At 50.8% G+C, this 16,557-nt stretch overlaps 1 protein-coding gene across 4 annotated transcripts in view; it reads right to left on the reverse strand.

Annotated features, from left to right (window-relative positions):
- Positions 1 to 7,545: 7,545 nt before the first annotated feature.
- Positions 7,546 to 16,557, reverse strand: part of MBTPS2 (membrane bound transcription factor peptidase, site 2) — a 46,475-nt gene continuing 37,463 nt past the window's right edge. For 2 of the 4 annotated variants that reach the window (XM_064152012.1, XM_064152014.1), the window contains exons 10-11: positions 12,357 to 12,432; positions 7,868 to 9,274 (exon numbers count right to left, since the gene is read on the reverse strand). In XM_064152012.1, the coding sequence (XP_064008082.1) occupies positions 9,052 to 9,274; positions 12,357 to 12,432 (299 nt within the window). In that variant the 3' untranslated portion in view covers positions 7,868 to 9,051. Of the gene's footprint in view, positions 7,744 to 7,867; positions 9,275 to 12,353; positions 12,433 to 16,557 lie in introns of those variants that run through there. The other 2 variants (XM_064152013.1, XM_064152016.1) reach the window with 2 other exon arrangements.

A 16,557-nucleotide genomic window follows, 5' to 3' on the forward strand; every position in this document is an offset into this window, starting at 1 on the left:
TCTGCCTGGGTCTTACACTACTCAAGGTTTGCAATAGGCATTAAGTAGAACAAATGAACCTCCTTGCTTCATTCTAGACACTGAAGAAATTGGAGCAAGGCAAATGTTTTCCTACCTTGGCAGGTTCAAACATGTCACTGTTCTTTAGGGCAGGTCACCTTCTTTTACTACAATGCTTGAGATTTCACTTCAGATATATCCTGCCTGCTCTGCTGAGACCTCACCTGCAGTGCTGTGTCCAGCTCTGCCAGCCCTCGACGCAGGAAGGACATGGACCTGATGGAATGGGCCCAGAGGAAGCCATGAAGATCATCAGGGAGCTGGAACATCTCTGCTATGAGGACAGGCTGAGGGAGCTGGGGGGTGTTCAGTCTGGAGAAGGCTCTGGGGACACCTAAAAGCATCCCCTGAGGAGGGATTGTTTCCAAAGGTCTGCAGCGTTAGGACAAGGAGCAATGGTTTGCAATGAGAGGTAGATTAGATACTAGGTGCAAGTTCTGCACCATGAGGGTGGTGGGACACTGGCACAGATTACCCAGGGAGGTAGCTGAGGCCTCATCACAGAATAAAATCATAGAATGGTTGAGGTTGGAAGGGACCTCAAAGCTCAGCCAGTTCCAGCCCCCTGCCATAGGCAGAGACACCTCCCACTGGAACAGGCTGCTCAAAGCTTCACCCAACCTGGCCTTGAACACCTCCAGGGAGGTTGTGGAGCACAGAAGCACCCAATGTGATCTTTGATCACATTGGGTGCTTCTGTGCTCCACAACCTCCCTGAGCAACTTGTGCCAGTGTTTCACCACCCTCAGTTCTTCCTAACAGCAAAGATCACATTGGGTGCTTCTGTGCTCCACAACCTCCCTGGGCAACCTGTGCCAGTGTCTCACCACCCTCACTGCAAACAACTTCTTCCTTGGAAGGTGAGGCTTGACAGAACTCTCTGAGCAACCTGATCTAGTTGAGGATGTCCCTGCTGACTGCAGAGGCATTGGACTGGATAACCTTTGGAGGTCCCTTCCAACCCAGACCATTCTATGAGTCTATGACTTAGGCAGTTCAGTAAACAATTTCTGCTTCACTTCCATTCAGTTGCAGTTAAAGTGGCTTGCAGAGGCCACTTGGGTGAACTACTTCAGTTAGGAGTAACTTTGAAGATGATTGCTGGAGAAATAAACAGAGATAACTTCACAGGTGACAAAACAGTAACTTACCTGCACTGATTTCAGTAACTGAGACAGTGAATTCTAGATAGGGCTGGGTGCTAGGTTGGACTGGATGATCTTGGAGGTCTCTTCCAACCTGGTTGATTCTATGATTCTATGATTCTAGTTGTAAAAATCATCCTCTGCAAGGTTTGCTTTTGTCCCTTCAGCCTGCAGAAGAAAAGGCTTTGAGGAGACCTTGGAGTGGCCCTCCAGTATTTGAAGTGGGCTAAAGGAAGGCTGGGGGGGGACTATTGACAAGGTCTTGTAATGACAGGAGGAGGAGGAATGGGTTTGAAGTGGCAGAGAAGAGATTTAAACTGGATGTTAGGAAAGGGTTCTTTGCAGTGAGGGTGGTGAGACACTGGCACAGGTTGCCCAGGGAGGTTGTGGAGCACAGAATCACCCAATGTGATCTTTGCTGTTAGGAAGAACTGAGGGTGATGAGACACTGGCACAGGTTGCCCAGGGAGGTTGTGGAGCACAGAAGCACCCAATGTGATCAAAGATCACATTGGGTGCTTCTGTGCTCCACAACCTCCCTGGAGGTGTTCAAGGCCAGGTTGGATGAAGCTTTGAGTGACCTGTTCTAGTGGGAGGTGTCCCTGCCTATGCCAGATGATCTTTGAGGTCCCTTCCAACCTCAACCATTCTATGACTGATTTTTCACTCCCTTGCTGCAGCTGCAGCAGGTTGAGTGCTGCCAGCACCTCACAGAACATTTCCAGGCAATAAACTCAATCATCCAACAAAGAGCAGTTGTCAGTAGGAGGGGGAAAAAAAACCCCACCCCAAACCCCAAGTCTGTTGGTGTAATCAGTGAGAAGCACCCAGGAATTTGTGGTTTCTCCTGCACAGGAATTGCCTCTGTTGATTGTGCAGTGATGATAAGAGGTACAGGTGGTTTGGCCCAGCTGCTTCTCAGTTATCCCAACAGCTGCAGGAATGAAAACAAAGCCAAGGGCAAAAACATTATAAAAAAGGATTGATTGATCTCCTTTCATAATTGCATCTCTCAGGTCAAGTTCTGCTGAAGACAGGGGGGATGTTAGGGAAAAAAAGATCCAAAGATATGATGTTAGGAGGAATTTGTTGGCAGAGAGAGTGACTGGCATTGGAATGGGCTGCCCAGGGAGGTGGTGGAGTGGCTGTGGCTGGAGATGTTGAAGCCAAGCCTGGCTGGGGCACTTAGTGCCATGGTCTGGTTGGTTGGGCAGGGCTGGGTGCTAGGTTGGGCTGGATGAGCTTGGAGCTCTCTTCCAACCTGGCTGATTCTATGGTGACTCCACCATCTCCCTGGGCAGCCTGTTCCAACCCCCAGCCATTATTTACAGGAAGGATGCTGAGTTCCATTTCCTTCCTTTTGAAGTTACACTAAGTTCCATCTTGGAGTAACTTAGGGTACCACCTGAGGACAGAAAGCAAAGCTGCTTTTGTGCAGGCTGACTGCTGGGGGGATGTGTGGTGCAGCTGTGCATCACCTGCTGGCCTTAGCTTTCTCAGGGTAACAGAGTCAGACAGTCACTAAGGCTAGAAGAGACCTCTGAGATCACTGAGCACAACCACAACCAAACCACCATGACCACTAAACTAGGTCCTGAAGCACCACAGCTACAGCTGCTTGAACACCTCCAGCCATGGTGACTCCAGCACCTCCCTGGGCAGCCTCTTCCAACCCCTCACATCTCTCTCACTGAAGAAATTTTTCCTCCTGTCCAACCTAAACCTCTCCTGGCACAACTTCAATCCATTTCCTCTCATCCTATCTCTGGGTACATGGGAGAAGAGACCAACCCCAGCCTCACTCCAACCTCCTTTCAGGCTGCTGTTGAGAGCAGCAAGATCTGCCCTCAGCCTTCTCTTCTCCACACTAAACACCCCCAGCTCCCTCAGCCACTCCTCATATGATGCCCTTCAAACCTCTCCCCAGCCTCATTGCTCCTCTCTGGACACTCTCCAGCCCCTCAGTGTCTTTCTTATCTGGTGGCACCCAGAACTGAACCCAGTGCTCAAGCTGTGGCCTCAGCAGTGCTGAGTCCAGGGGCACCATCACTGCCCTGCTCCTGCTGGCCACACTGGGTTTGATCCAGGCCAGGATGCTGTTGGCCTTCTTGGCCACCTGGGCACACTGCTGGCTCATGCTCTGCCCTCCACCAGGACCCCCAGAATCTTTCCCACCAGGCTGCTTTCCAGCCACTCTGCTCCAAGCCTGGAGCACTGCTTGGGGTTGCTGGGATCAAAACCCTTTCCCTCATTGTATCCCATTCCTACTTCTCACCACCTCTTTTCTCCTGCAAGGAAAAAAGCAAAGCACACAATCGTGGCAGTTGGCCAAGATGATCACAGCCTCCTCACACTGCCTCCTGGTCTCCATCTGGTGCTTTCTAACTGCTGCTTGTAAATCTCTACACTCCTGCTACCACCACCCCCCATCTGGAGACAGATGGAAGTTGCCTTATGTAATCAGTAGATAAGGGAGCAATCACAGAAGCACAGAACCTTACAGGTTGGAAGGGACCCCCAGAGATCATCCAGTCCAACCTCCCTGCCAAGGCAGCATCCCCCAGGGTAGTTCACACAGGAATGCATCCAGGTGGGGTTGGAAAGGCTCCAGAGAAGGAGACTCATTTCTGCTGCTTGCAGACCTAAGATGTAGAGCAGGAGGAGAACACAGGAGATCTGCCAGCCTGACTTTTACTCAACAGCCTCTCTAGCACCACTGTGCATGAACAGAAAAGCTCAGATACATATTCATAGAATCAGGCAGGGCTGGAAGGGACCACAAGGAGCAGGCAGTGCCAACCCCCTGCCATGCCCAGGGACACCCTACCCTAGAGCAGGCTGCACACAGCCTCAGCCAGCCTGGCCTCAAACACCTCCAGCCATGGGACCTCAACCACATCCCTGGGCAACCCCTGCCAGGCTCTCACCACTCTCATGCTCAACAACTTCCTCCTCACCTCCAGGCTGAAACCTTGGAGCCTCCTCTTCTCCAGACTGGACAGCCCCAACTCTTTCAGCCTGGCCTCACAGGAAGGGTAACTCTTACCTTAGTTTTTTAAAGAGAGATTTTAAGCACATGAAGAATCCAACAATGAGTTTATTTGCAGGATACATTTATCAGACACAGCAAACAATACTTATTGTTTGCTGGATTAAATAAGGGGGAGGGAAACAAAAGAAAGGCAAAGCAGACTCACAATCCATTATTCAAAGGGTTCCTTATATTCCTTAGCTGATATTTGATTTTTTTGTTCAACTCCTATTTTCTTTAAAACAACCAACAACAACCATGATCATGAACAATGCTCAGTGGGAACAGAGGGTCTAGAAATCAAACATTCCACAGCTGTGAGTCAGTGTGAAAAATAAGGCCATGCACAGGGCAGGGGGGGGAAAAAAACCCAAACCAAAACCAACCCACAAGGAATTTCTAAACAATACATAGAATCACAGAATAGAATCACAGAATCAGGCAGGGCTGGAAGGGAGCACAAGGAGCAGGCAGTGCCAACCTCCTGCCATGCCCAGGGACACCCTACCCTAGAGCAGGATGCACACAGCCTCAGCCAGCCTGGCCTCAAACACCTCCAGCCATGGGGCCTCAACCACCTCCCTGGGCAACCCCTGCCAGCCTCTCACCACTCCTGCTCAACAACTTCCTCCTCACCTCCAGCCTCACTCTCCCCACCTCCAGCTTTGCTCCATTCCCCCCCACTCCTGACACTCCCTCACAGCCTCAAAAGTCCCTCCCCAGCTTTCTTGGAGCCCCCTTCAGATGCTGGAAGGCCACAAGAAGGTCACCTGGGAGCCTCCTCTGCTCCAGCCTGCACAGCCCCAACTCTTTCAGGCTGTGCTCACAGCAGAGCTGCTGCAGCCTCTCAGCATCCTCCTGGCCCTGCTCTGGACACTCTCCAGCATCTCCACAGCCCTCTTGTCCCAGGGGCTCCAGAGCTGGATGCAAGACTCCAGGTGAGGTCTCAGCAGAGTAAAAACGTCCAAGTCCATTGTACTGGGTGAGTTACAACTACCCCTAGTACTTGCTCAGCACAAATTCAATGGAATGACAAAATACTCTACAAAGAGAGAAAAGTTTGATCAGCAGTCACTGAACCATTCAGTGGAGGGCTGGAGACAACAGATCTGCCTGCTCTGAAATGTTAACGACCAACTTCTTTTCACCCTTTCCATGCTGCTGCCCATGGAATGAATGGAATGGCAGTGCCACATCCTGCCCTTTGTTCCTGCCCTTTCACACTAGGGTAGCAGTGTGAAGGTTTCAGAAAGCTGCCATGAACTGAGCTCCTTCACTGCCACTTGTTCTTCCCAGGAACATAATCCAAGGGCGAGGAGGAAGAGGCACAGAGCTGCAGCTCTGTGGCAGGCCCTAGCACAGTGGTTGCCAGATGCTGCACTCATACAGAGTATGGACCCCAGAAACCAAACTGTATCAGGGGTTAGGATAAAGAAGGGACAAAATCACTGTGTCCTCCTTGCTAAAGAGAAGAAGCATTGCAAGTTCTGCAGTGGAAACCTAACAGACAGGAATCATTCTGTGTCCTCCTTGCTAAAGAGAAGAAGCATTGCAAGTTCTGCAGTGGAAACCTAACAGACAGGAATCATTCTGTGTCCTTGCTGCTAAAGAGAAGAACCATTGCAAGTTCTGCAGTGGAAACCTAACAGACAGGAATCATTCTGTGTCCTCCTTGCTAAAGAGAAGAAGCATTGCAAGTTCTGCAGTGGAAACCTAACAGACAGGAATCATTCTGTGTCCTTCCTGCTAAAGAGAAGAAGCATTGCAAGTTCTGCAGTGGAAACCTAACAGACAGGAATCATTCTGTGTCCTTCCTGCTAAAGAGAAGAAGCATTGCAAGTTCTGCAGTGGAAACCTAACAGACAGGAATCATTCTGTGTCCTTGCTGCTAAAGAGAAGAACCATTGCAAGTTCTGCAGTGGAAACCTAACAGACAGGAATCATTCTGTGTCCTTCCTGCTAAAGAGAAGAAGCATTGCAAGTTCTGCAGTGGAAACCTAACAGACAGGAATCATTCTGTGTCCTTGCTGCTAAAGAGAAGAACCATTGCAAGTTCTGCAGTGGAAACCTAACAGACAGGAGTCATTCTGTGTCCTTCCTGCTAAAGAGAAGAAGCATTGCAAGTTCTGCAGTGGAAACCTAACAGACAGGAGTCATTCTGTGTCCTTCCTGCTAAAGAGAAGAAGCATTGCAAGTTCTGCAGTGGAAACCTAACAGACAGGAGTCACTCTGTGTCCTTCCTGCTAAAGAGAAGAACCATTGCAAGTTCTGCAGTGGAAACCTAACAGACAGGAATCATTCTGTGTCCTTCCTGCTAAAGAGAAGAAGCATTGCAAGTTCTGCAGTGGAAACCTAACAGGAATCATTCTGTGTCCTTGCTTAGCAGAAGAACCACTGCAAGTTCTGCAGAGTGAATATCCTGCTATCTTCCTACCAGAAGCCTGCTAGCAGTTTCTGATCACAGAATCACAGAATGTTAGGGGCTGGAAAGGACCTCCAAAGCTCATCCAATTCAAACTACCCTGCCAGAGCAGGAGCACTTAGAGCAGGTCACACAGAGGAATGCATCCAGGCAGATTGGAGTATTTCCAGAGAAGGAGACTCCACAACCTCTCTGGCAGCCTGCTCCTGGGCTCTGGCAGCTTCACTGGAAGGAATTTTCTCCTCCTGTTGAGCTGAAACCTTCTCTGTTCCAGTTTGTATCCATTGCTCCTTGGATTATTGCTGTGCACCACCCAAAAGAGCTTGGCCCCCTCCACTTGACAACCACCCCTCAGATATTAATAGACATTGCTCAGATCTCCTCTCAGCCTTCTCTGCTCCAGACTGAACAGCCCCAGGGCTCTCAGGCTCTCTCCACAGGGGAGATGCTCAAACCCCCCAATCACCCTTGTGGCTCTCCACTGGACTCTCTCCAGCAGATCCCTGTCTCTTCTGAGCTGGGGAGCTCAAAACTGGATGCAGTATTGCAGGTGTGGTCTCAGCAGGGCAGAGCAGAGGGGGAGCAGAACCTCCCTAGCCCTGCTGGCCACACTTTTCCTGCTGCCCCCCAGGATGCCATTGGCACACTGATGGCCCAAGCAGCACCTGCAGCCCACCAGCACTCCAAGCTCTTTCTCCACAGAGCTGCTTTCCAGCAGGGCAGCCCCAACCTGTACTGGTGCCTGATTGTTCATAGAATCATAGAATCAGCCAGGTTGGAAGAGAGCTCCAAGCTCCCCCAGCCCAACCTAGCACCCAGCCCTGCCCAACCAACCAGACCATGGCACTAAGTGCCCCAGCCAGGCTTGGCTTCAACACCTCCAGGCACAGCCACTCCACCACCTCCCTGGGCAGCCCATTCCAATGCCAATCACTCTCTCTGCCAACAACTTCCTCCTAGACCTCCCCTGGCACAACTTGCCTGTAAACATTTCAATTGATTGATTGATTCACAAGCATCTTCTTCATCTAAACAATTCTGATCCAGGACCAGGTTCATCCCAACCATCTGGAACAGGATGAATCCTAACAAAGGGAAACAACAACCCTTTAAAAGAGGAAATCATCCAGGAGTTACTGTACACTTAGAAGACAGACAGCATAAAGCCAACAGCTTTCACTTGTAACTGGAAACAGGTAGAACACAGCATTATTTTCTGAGTCAACCACCACACTGATCACTTGTTTATTACTGTCCACAACATACTTCAGCACCCAGGAATTAAATCTGCTATTTTGCAGCTCCTGCTGACAAATATTGCCTTAAAAGAAGTCTTCAGCTGTGTATGACGACAGCTGACTGTAAGAAAAGCAGAGGTTGGGCTCTGTTATCCTCCCTTGTCCCCTCTTCTTACCAGACATTGGCACTTCTGATCTCCAGCCTGAGGACAATGTGCTGCCAGTCATTTGGGCCAGCTGAAAAGAGAAGATCCTAAGCCATGTGGCATCCTTCTCCTCATTAGCACATGGTAAAGCATCTCATAGATTGATGGAATGGCTTAGCTTGGGAAGGACTTTAGGGATCATCTGCTCCAACCTCCCTGCTATGGGCAGGGACATCTCTCAACTAGACTTGGTTGCTCAAGGCTTCATCCAACCTGGCCTTGAGAAGCTCCAGGGAGGGAGCATCCCTTCCCAAAACAGTTAGGTCACTCCTCCTTCAAACCTGCAATGTTTGGAGGTTTGGGAGACCTATTTCTTTTATGTGCATTTGCTTAGTGCTTCACCAGTTTGAGATCAGCCTTTAGGGCTTCTTAAGAGTCCAGTTTGGTAAAACAAGAACCCAAACCACTCAAAACTGTGCTGGCTAGGAAATGATCAGAGCCCACAGGGATTTTCCTGACAATTATTCCAATTATAAAATACAACTTAAGAAGTGATCAGAGCCTATACATAAGCATGGAATGGTTTAGATTGGAAGAGACCTCAAAGCTCAGCCAGTTCCAACTCCCTGACACCTCCCACTAGAACAGTTCTGTCAATTCTGACAATTGTTCCAACTAGAAGATAAAACCTGAGTGGGTTTTTTTTTCCCCTCTTCCACTTTACACATGTTTGAGGCCAAATAATTCCCTGATTGTGTCACCTAAATGAATGAAGTCTTAGGCTCTGTCTCCAAACACAGTACAGTGCTTCAGGAGGGCACAAAAAAGGTTCTTACTTCAGCCTGCTCTGGCCCATAGGCACAAGGTTGTACAAACTGAAATCAAACCAGTTGCCACCACTGATTGTTCCTTCAGGGAATGATCTCAAAGCTCAGGACCATGCTTTAAAAGGCAATGGATTCATTATCTCTGTGTACTCTGAGAACTAATGCAAGTGCATCCAAGGTTCTTATCGTGCTGTCACCATCCAAAGTCCCAGTGCAAGGTTGGCAGCCAAAAGTGCACTGCCAGCAAGCAAAATTAAGAAGCCCACGAGCTCTCTGTTCTGTTTTTCTACAATCAGGGAGCTCAGAGTGGCTTCCAGGAATGAATTCAATATCCACTGACCATCCAGAGCGAAGCAGGGTACAGCATTGATGACTGCCAGTGCTCCTGACAGGGAAATTAGGTACCTGGTTGGCATTAGTTAAGGTGCACGAAGAAAAACTGCAATACAAAGCACATTTTTCATCTCTAGCATGCAGAGAGAAACACACAAGAGCTGTTTGTTGGGTTTTGATTTCAGCTGCCATTCTGGTGCACAGAAATTCTAAGTACCCTAAGACACCAGCTCAGAAAACTGCCTTTCATACAATCATAGAATCATAGAATCAGGCAGATTGGCAGAGAGCTCCAAGCTCATCCAGCCCAACCTAGCACCCAGCCCTAGACAACCAACCAGACCATGGCACTAAGTGCCCCAGCCAGGCTTGGCTGCAACACCTCCAGCCACAGCCACTCCACCACCTCCCTGGGCAGCCCATTCCAGTGCCAATCACTCTCTCTGACAACAACTTCCTAACAACATCCAGCCTAGACCTGCCCTGGCACAGCTTGAGGCTGTGTCCCCTTCTTCTGTTGCTTGTTGCCTGGCAGCAGAGCCCAACCCCACCTGGCTACAGCCTCCCTTCAAGGAGCTGCAGACAGCAATGAGGGAGGTGGTGGAGTTGCTGTCCCTGGAGGTGTTGCAGCCAAGCCATGGTCTGGTTGACTGGCCAGGGCTGGGTGCTAGGTTGGGCTGGATGAGCTTGGAGGACTCTTCCAACCTGGTTGTTTCTATGATTCTGTGATCTTTGTGACTCTGTGCTGGACTCTCAACCAGTTCAATGTCCCTCTTGAACTGGCGGGGCCCAGAACTGAACACAGTACTCCAGATGCAGCCTCACCAGAGGCTGTTTGCTCTCTGTGGCTCTGGAGGAAGGTTCTGGTTCTGACTGCACAGCTGAAGTAAGAAGATCTTCTAGACCTATGACCTCAGCATGAAAGAATGATCAGGAATCTTTTCCAAAACACTCTCTCAGGGGAGTAAGTCAACAGCTAGAATAGAACAGGAAATTTGGCCTCTCCCTCCTACTTACCTGTTAGGCAGAACCCTTGAGTGGCTGTGTGAGAATGAGGCAAGGGTAGAGCATTTTTATGGCTGGTAAAGACTTGTCAACTCTAATACCTACCTCCAAGGCTAGACAAGAGGACATATGAATCAGAAAACAGCTGGGGCAGCTGTTTGGGTGTTCCCAGGAAAGGGGGAGCTTATGCAGCAGCTTTACTCTTGTCAAAGGTTCTTTAACTGTTCTCTAGCTGTGCATCTGAGTGAGGGCAATGCTAGAGAGCAGCACAGGTTAGGCAATGATGGATTTGAGAGCAGCCCTGGAGAAAAGGACTTGGAGGGTTCTGCTGGATGAGAGCCAAGAGTGTGAGCTTGCAGCCCAGAAGGCCAATCACATCAAAAGCAGTGTGGCCAGCAGAGGGAGAGAGGAGATTCTGCCACTCTGCTGTGGTGAGACCTCACCTGGAGCACTGCATCCAGCTCTGGAGCCTTCAGCACAGGAAGGACATGGATCTGATGGAGCAGCTCCAGAGGAGGGCCACGAAAATCAGGGGAAATACCTCTGCTAGAAGGACAGGCTGGGGGTGTTCAGCCTGGAGAAGAGAAGGCTCCAGGCAGACCTAAGAGCAGCCTGCCAGTACCTGAAGGGGGCTACAGGAAGGATGGAGGAAGACTGTTTGCAGGGACTAAATCTGTTCTCAGGTTTGAAAGTGCTGTCTCTCATGTTGTCCCTGCAGGCAGCCCTAAGAGCAGCCTGCCAAGACCTGAAGGGGGCTACAAGAAGGCTGCAGAGAGACTGTTGGCAAAGGCCTGCAGGGACAGGATGAGGGGCAAGAGTTTGGAATTAGAGGAGATTTGATTGGCTGTTAGGAAGAAGTTCTTAGACACGAGGGTGCTGCAACACTGCAACAGGTTGCCCAGGGAGGTGGTTGAGGCCCCATCCCTGGAGATATTCAAGGTGATGCTCAATAGGGCTCTGAGCAAGCTGCTCTAGGGGAGGATGTCCCTGCTGACTGCAGGGGAGTTGGACTGGATGATCTTTGGAGGTCCCTTCCAACCATTTGTAAGGCTAAGGGTTCTGCCTTTAGCCCCACTCAGGCCTGCTACCCTTTCTGTATGTGTCTGTATATGTTCTGGTTCATTAATAACTGCATTTGAAATGAATTAGTGTCCTGCTTTTGGAACTGGCTATGTTGTTTCCTGATGATAAAAAAGCAAACAGTACAACAGCCATGCCCTGCTCACAGGCTCACAGGATATTAGGGGTTGGAAGGGGCCCAAGGAGATCACTGAGTCCAACCACTCCACAGAGTCTAGCTCAGGGCACACAGGAACACATCCAGACAGACCTTGAAAGGCTCCAGAGAAGGAGACTCCACAGCCTCTCTGGGCAGCCTGTGCCAGTGCTCTGGGAACCTTACAGGAAAGAAGTTCCCACCTTGTGCTGAGCTGGAACCTCCTGTGCTGCAACTTCCATCCATTGCTCCTTGTGCTATCCCAGGGAGCAGTGAGCAGAGCCTGTCCCCCCCTCCTGACCCCCAGCTTTCAGATATTGATAAACATTGATCAAATCCCCTCTCAGTCTTCTCTTCTCCAGACTAAACAGCCCCAAGGCCCTCAGCCTCTCCTCATCAGGCAGTGCTCCAGTCCCCTCATCATCCTCATAGCCCTGTGCTGGACCCTCTCCAGCAGATCCCTGACCCTCTTCAACTGGGGAGCCCAACACTGGAGGCAATATTCAAGATGAGATCTCACCAGAGCAGAGCAGAGGGGCAGAAGAAGCTCCCTTGATCTGCTGGACACACTCTTCTTAATACACCCCAGGATCCCATTGGCCTTCTTGGCCACCAGGGCACACTGCTGTGCCATGGATGTTCTCCCCCAGCACTCCCAGGGCTCTCTGCACAGGGCTGCTCTCCAGCAGATCACCTCCCAGCCTGTCCTGCTGCAGTTTATTGCATCAGTCCTGGTGCAGTTTGTTACTTCAGCATGACTCAGAAATGATAAACCTCTGACCTACCAAAGTTAGGGAATAACAACTCATTTCTCCAGGCTGACTCTGACTTTCTTAGCAGAGCTTTTAAACACTCACTTGAAGAGTTACAAAAGGCACTGCCCAAAAATTATCTTTTGTCTTACAAAAAGAACAAACACACTTCAAAGGATACTTGCAAAATGTCTCCACCACCACAGGCAGATCGATGCTGAGGAAGTTCTGTCGTGGTACAAAACTGCTGAGACTCACTGAAACAAAAAACACAGAGAGACACAAAACATCAGCAGGCATTCCAGGGTTAGAACAGTGGGAAGTTTAGAATCATAGAATCATAGAATCAGCCAGGCTGGAAGAGAGCTCCAAGCTCTCCCAGCCCAACCTAGCACCCAGCCCTGCCCAACCAACCAGACCATGGCACTAAGTGCCCCAGCCAGGCTTGGCTGCAACACCTCCAGCCACAGCCACTCCACCACCTCCCTGGGCAGCCCATTCCAGTGCCAATCACTCTCTCTGACAACAACTTCCTAACAACATCCAGCCTAGACCTGCCCTGGCACAGCTTGAGACTCTGTCCCCTTGTTCTGTTGCTGGCTGCCTGGCAGCAGAGCCCAACCCCACCTGGCTACAGCCTCCCTGCAGGCAGCTGCAGACAGCAATGAGCTCTGCCCTGAGCCTCCTCTGCTGCAGGCTGCACCCCCCCAGCTCCCTCAGCCTCTCCTCACAGGGCTGTGCTCCAGGCCCTTCCCCAGCCTTGCTGCCCTGCTCCAAACACCTTCCAGCACCTCAGCAGCTCTCTGCAATGGAGGAGCCCAGAACTGGACACAGCACTCCAGGGGTGGCCTGAGCAGTGCTGAGCACAGGGGTGGGCACAAGAACCTCCCTTGTCCTGCTGCCCACACTGCTCCTGAGCCAGCCCAGGATGCCATTGGCTCTGCTGCCCACCTGGGCACACTGCTGCCTCCTCTGCAGCTCCTCTCTGCCAGCACCCCCAGCTCCTTCTCTGCCTGCCTGCTCTCAGCCACTCTGGCCCCAGGTTGTCACAATCAGCTCTGAAATGCCATTCAAGGAGGAATAACCAACCCAGATATGCTTTTGCTTGGGTATTAAAGAGTGCAGCTATGAAACCTCTCTCAAATGCAGGTCACTCATAGTAAAGTCACTCTGCCAAATACAATGAGCAGGATATCAGGAGAAGGAGATCTGAGACCTGTGTTTTCAGAAGCAGCTGGACACACAGATTCATAAAGTCCACACTGTGCCATTTAAGTCTTTTTCAAAGAGAAACATGAAAGGAGATGAGAGCTACCAGACCTTTTCAACATATGCAGCCCACATGCATGCATTCACAGTGCTTGTGCACCTTGCCTCAGGACCAGGAAGTTCTCTGGGGGTACCTTCACAGGATCCCCCCCCAGCCTAAGACTGAGCTCATGGTGTATAGTAGTAGAGGGGCAGTTAGGGTAGGGAGCAGAGCTCTGGAGTCCCAGCGTGCACAAGTGGCCAACAGCATCCTGGCCTGGATCAAACCCAGTGTGGCCAGCAGGAGCAGGGCAGTGATGGTGTCCCTGGAGTCAGCCCTGATGAGGCCACAGCTTGAGCACTGGGTTCAGTTCTGGGTGCCACCAGATAGGAAAGACACTGAGGGGCTGGAGAGTGTCCAGAGAGGAGCAATGAGGCTGGGGAGAGGTTTGGAGGGCATCATACAGGGACCAGCTGAGGGAGCTGAGGGTACTTACTGTAGAGAAGAGGAGGCTGAGGGCAGATCTTACTGCTCTCTACAGCAGCCTGAAAGGAGGTAGGAGTGAGGCTGGGGTTGGTCTCTCCTCCCAAGTACCCAGCAACAGGACCAGAGGGGAGGGTTAGGTTGGACATGAGGAAAAAAAAATCAGGCAGTGATAGGACTGGGGGGAATGGAACAAAGCTGGAAATGGGGAGATTCAGAGTGGATGTTAGGAAGAAGTTCTTCAGCATAAGGGTGGTGAGACCCTGGAATGGGTTGCCCAGGGAGGTGGTGGAAGCCTCATCCCTGGGGGTTTTTAAGGTCAGGCTGGCTGAGGCTGTGGGCAGCCTGATCTAGTGTGAGGTGTCCCTGATCCTTCTGCTCCCTTCCAACCCTGACTGATTCTAGGATTCTTCAGTGAGAGAGATGTGAGGTATTGGAAGAGGCTGCCCAGAGAGGTGCTGGAGTCACCATGCCTGGAGATGTCCAAGCAGCTATAGCTGTGGTGCTTCAGGACCTAGTTTAGTGGTCATGGTGGTTTGGTTGTGGTTGGGCTCAGTGATCTCAAAGGTCTCTTCTAGCCTTAGTGACTGTCTGACTCTGTTACCCTGAGAAAGCTAAGGCCAGCAGGTGATGCACAGCTGCACCACACATCCCCCCAGCAGTCAGCCTGCACAAAAGCAGCTTTGCTTTCTGTCCTCAGGTGGTACCCTAACTTACTCCAAGATGGAACTTAGTGCAACTTCAAAAGGAAGGAAATGGAACTCAGCATCCTTCCTATAAATAATGGCTGGGGGTTGGAACAGGCTGCCCAGGGAGATGGTGGAGTCACCATGCCTTGGAGGTGTTCAAGCAGCTGTAGCTGTGATGCTTAGAATCATAGAATCAGGCAGGGTTGGAAGGGAGCACAAGGAGCAGCCAGTTCCAACCCCCTTGCCATGCCCAGGGACACTCTACCCTAGAGCAGGCTGCACACAGCCTCAGCCAGCCTGGCCTCAAACACCTCCAGCCATGGGGCCTCAACCACCTCCCTGGGCAACCCCTGCCAGCCTCTCACCACTCTCCTGCTCAACAACTTCCTCCTCACCTCCTGCTTCAGGACCTAGTTTAGTGGTCATGGTGGTTTGGTTGTGGTTGTGCTCAGTGATCTCAAAGGTCTCTTCTAGCCTTAGTGACTGTCTGACTCTGTTACCCTGAGAAAGCTAAGGCCAGCAGGTGATGCACAGCTGCACCACACATCCCCCCAGCAGTCAGCCTGCACAAAAGCAGCTTTGCTTTCTGTCCTCAGGTGGTACCCTAAGTTAGAATCATAGAATCATAGAATCAACCAGGTTGGAAGAGAGCTCCAAGATCATCCAGTCCAACCTAGCACCCAGCCCTAGCCAGTCAACCAGACCATGGCACTAAGTGCCTCAGCCAGGCTTTGCTTGAAGACCCCCAGGGACGGTGCCTCCACCACCTCCCTGGGCAGCCCATTCCAATGCCAATCACTCTCTCTGGGAAGAACTTCTTCCTAACATCCAGCCTATACCTACCCTGGCACAGCTTGAGGCTGTGTCCCCTTGTTCTATTGCTGGTTGCCTGGGAGAAGAGGCCACCCCCCACCTGGCTACAATGCCCCTTCAGGTAGTTGTAGACAGTAATTACTCCAAGACAGTAAGTTACTCCAAGATGGAACTTAGTGCAACTTCAAAAGCAGGGAGGTGGAACTCAGCATCCTTCCTATAAATAATGGCTGGGAAATTGCAGTGTCAAGCACCATATGATCTCCAAACACTCCCTTAGTACTCTGCCTTCTTTGAAGGTGTATGTGAAGCTTCAGCTGACTGCATGTCAGATGTTTGTGAGAGACTCCTCACAGGCAGCTGAGGGAGCTTGAGACCTCCCTGTGTGCACTCAGCTACTCCAGGGATGCTCCATCTGGGTTGGCTCAAAGTCCTGATGCAGCCTTTTCAAAGTAAAGAGCAGTCTCAATCTGGCAGCCACAGGGACCATTTAAAAGCCTGAGTTCTGAGACAGATGGAAGACTTCTTTCCTCCTAGGTGGCTCCACTCACAATCCAGTGGAGTCTTACCCCCAGAAGGGGAAGGTTTAAGTAAATTGAGGCAGAATAGTGGAGCCTTATCCCCAGTGGGCAGAGGGTTATGTAAATCCAAGGCAGAACTACAAAATCACCCTGAGAATGAGCCTGCAGAGTATCAGCAACAGCCACTCTGTCCCTAGAGAACTACTTAGGATGGGAGCTCATAGAATCATTGCATCACAGAATGGCTTGGGTTGGAAAGGACCTCCAAAGTCATCCAGTCCAGCCCCCTCTGCAGTCAGCAGGGAGATCCTCCACTAGATCAGGGTGCCCAGAGCCACTGTGGTCTGGATTTCACTATCAGCATGGGAAAAAGATATAGCCAGCAGATAGCATCTGCAGAGCTATGTAGAGGCAGGAGTTCAAATACCACTCAGGACAAACATCCCTTGGGAAAAGAGCTATTTCAGCCCTCCTTTGAGAGATCTTAAAGCTATAGGCAAGAGAGCACTGAGAACCTCACAGCACTGGTACATAACACATCAAATGCTAAATGAATCAGAGAATGGGTTGGGTTGGAAGGGACCTCCAAAGGTCATCCAGGCCAACCTCTCCCTGCAGTAAGCAGGG

The sequence above is a fragment of the Pogoniulus pusillus genome, chromosome 12, assembly GCF_015220805.1.
Source record: "Pogoniulus pusillus isolate bPogPus1 chromosome 12, bPogPus1.pri, whole genome shotgun sequence".
NCBI lineage: Eukaryota > Metazoa > Chordata > Aves > Piciformes > Lybiidae > Pogoniulus > Pogoniulus pusillus.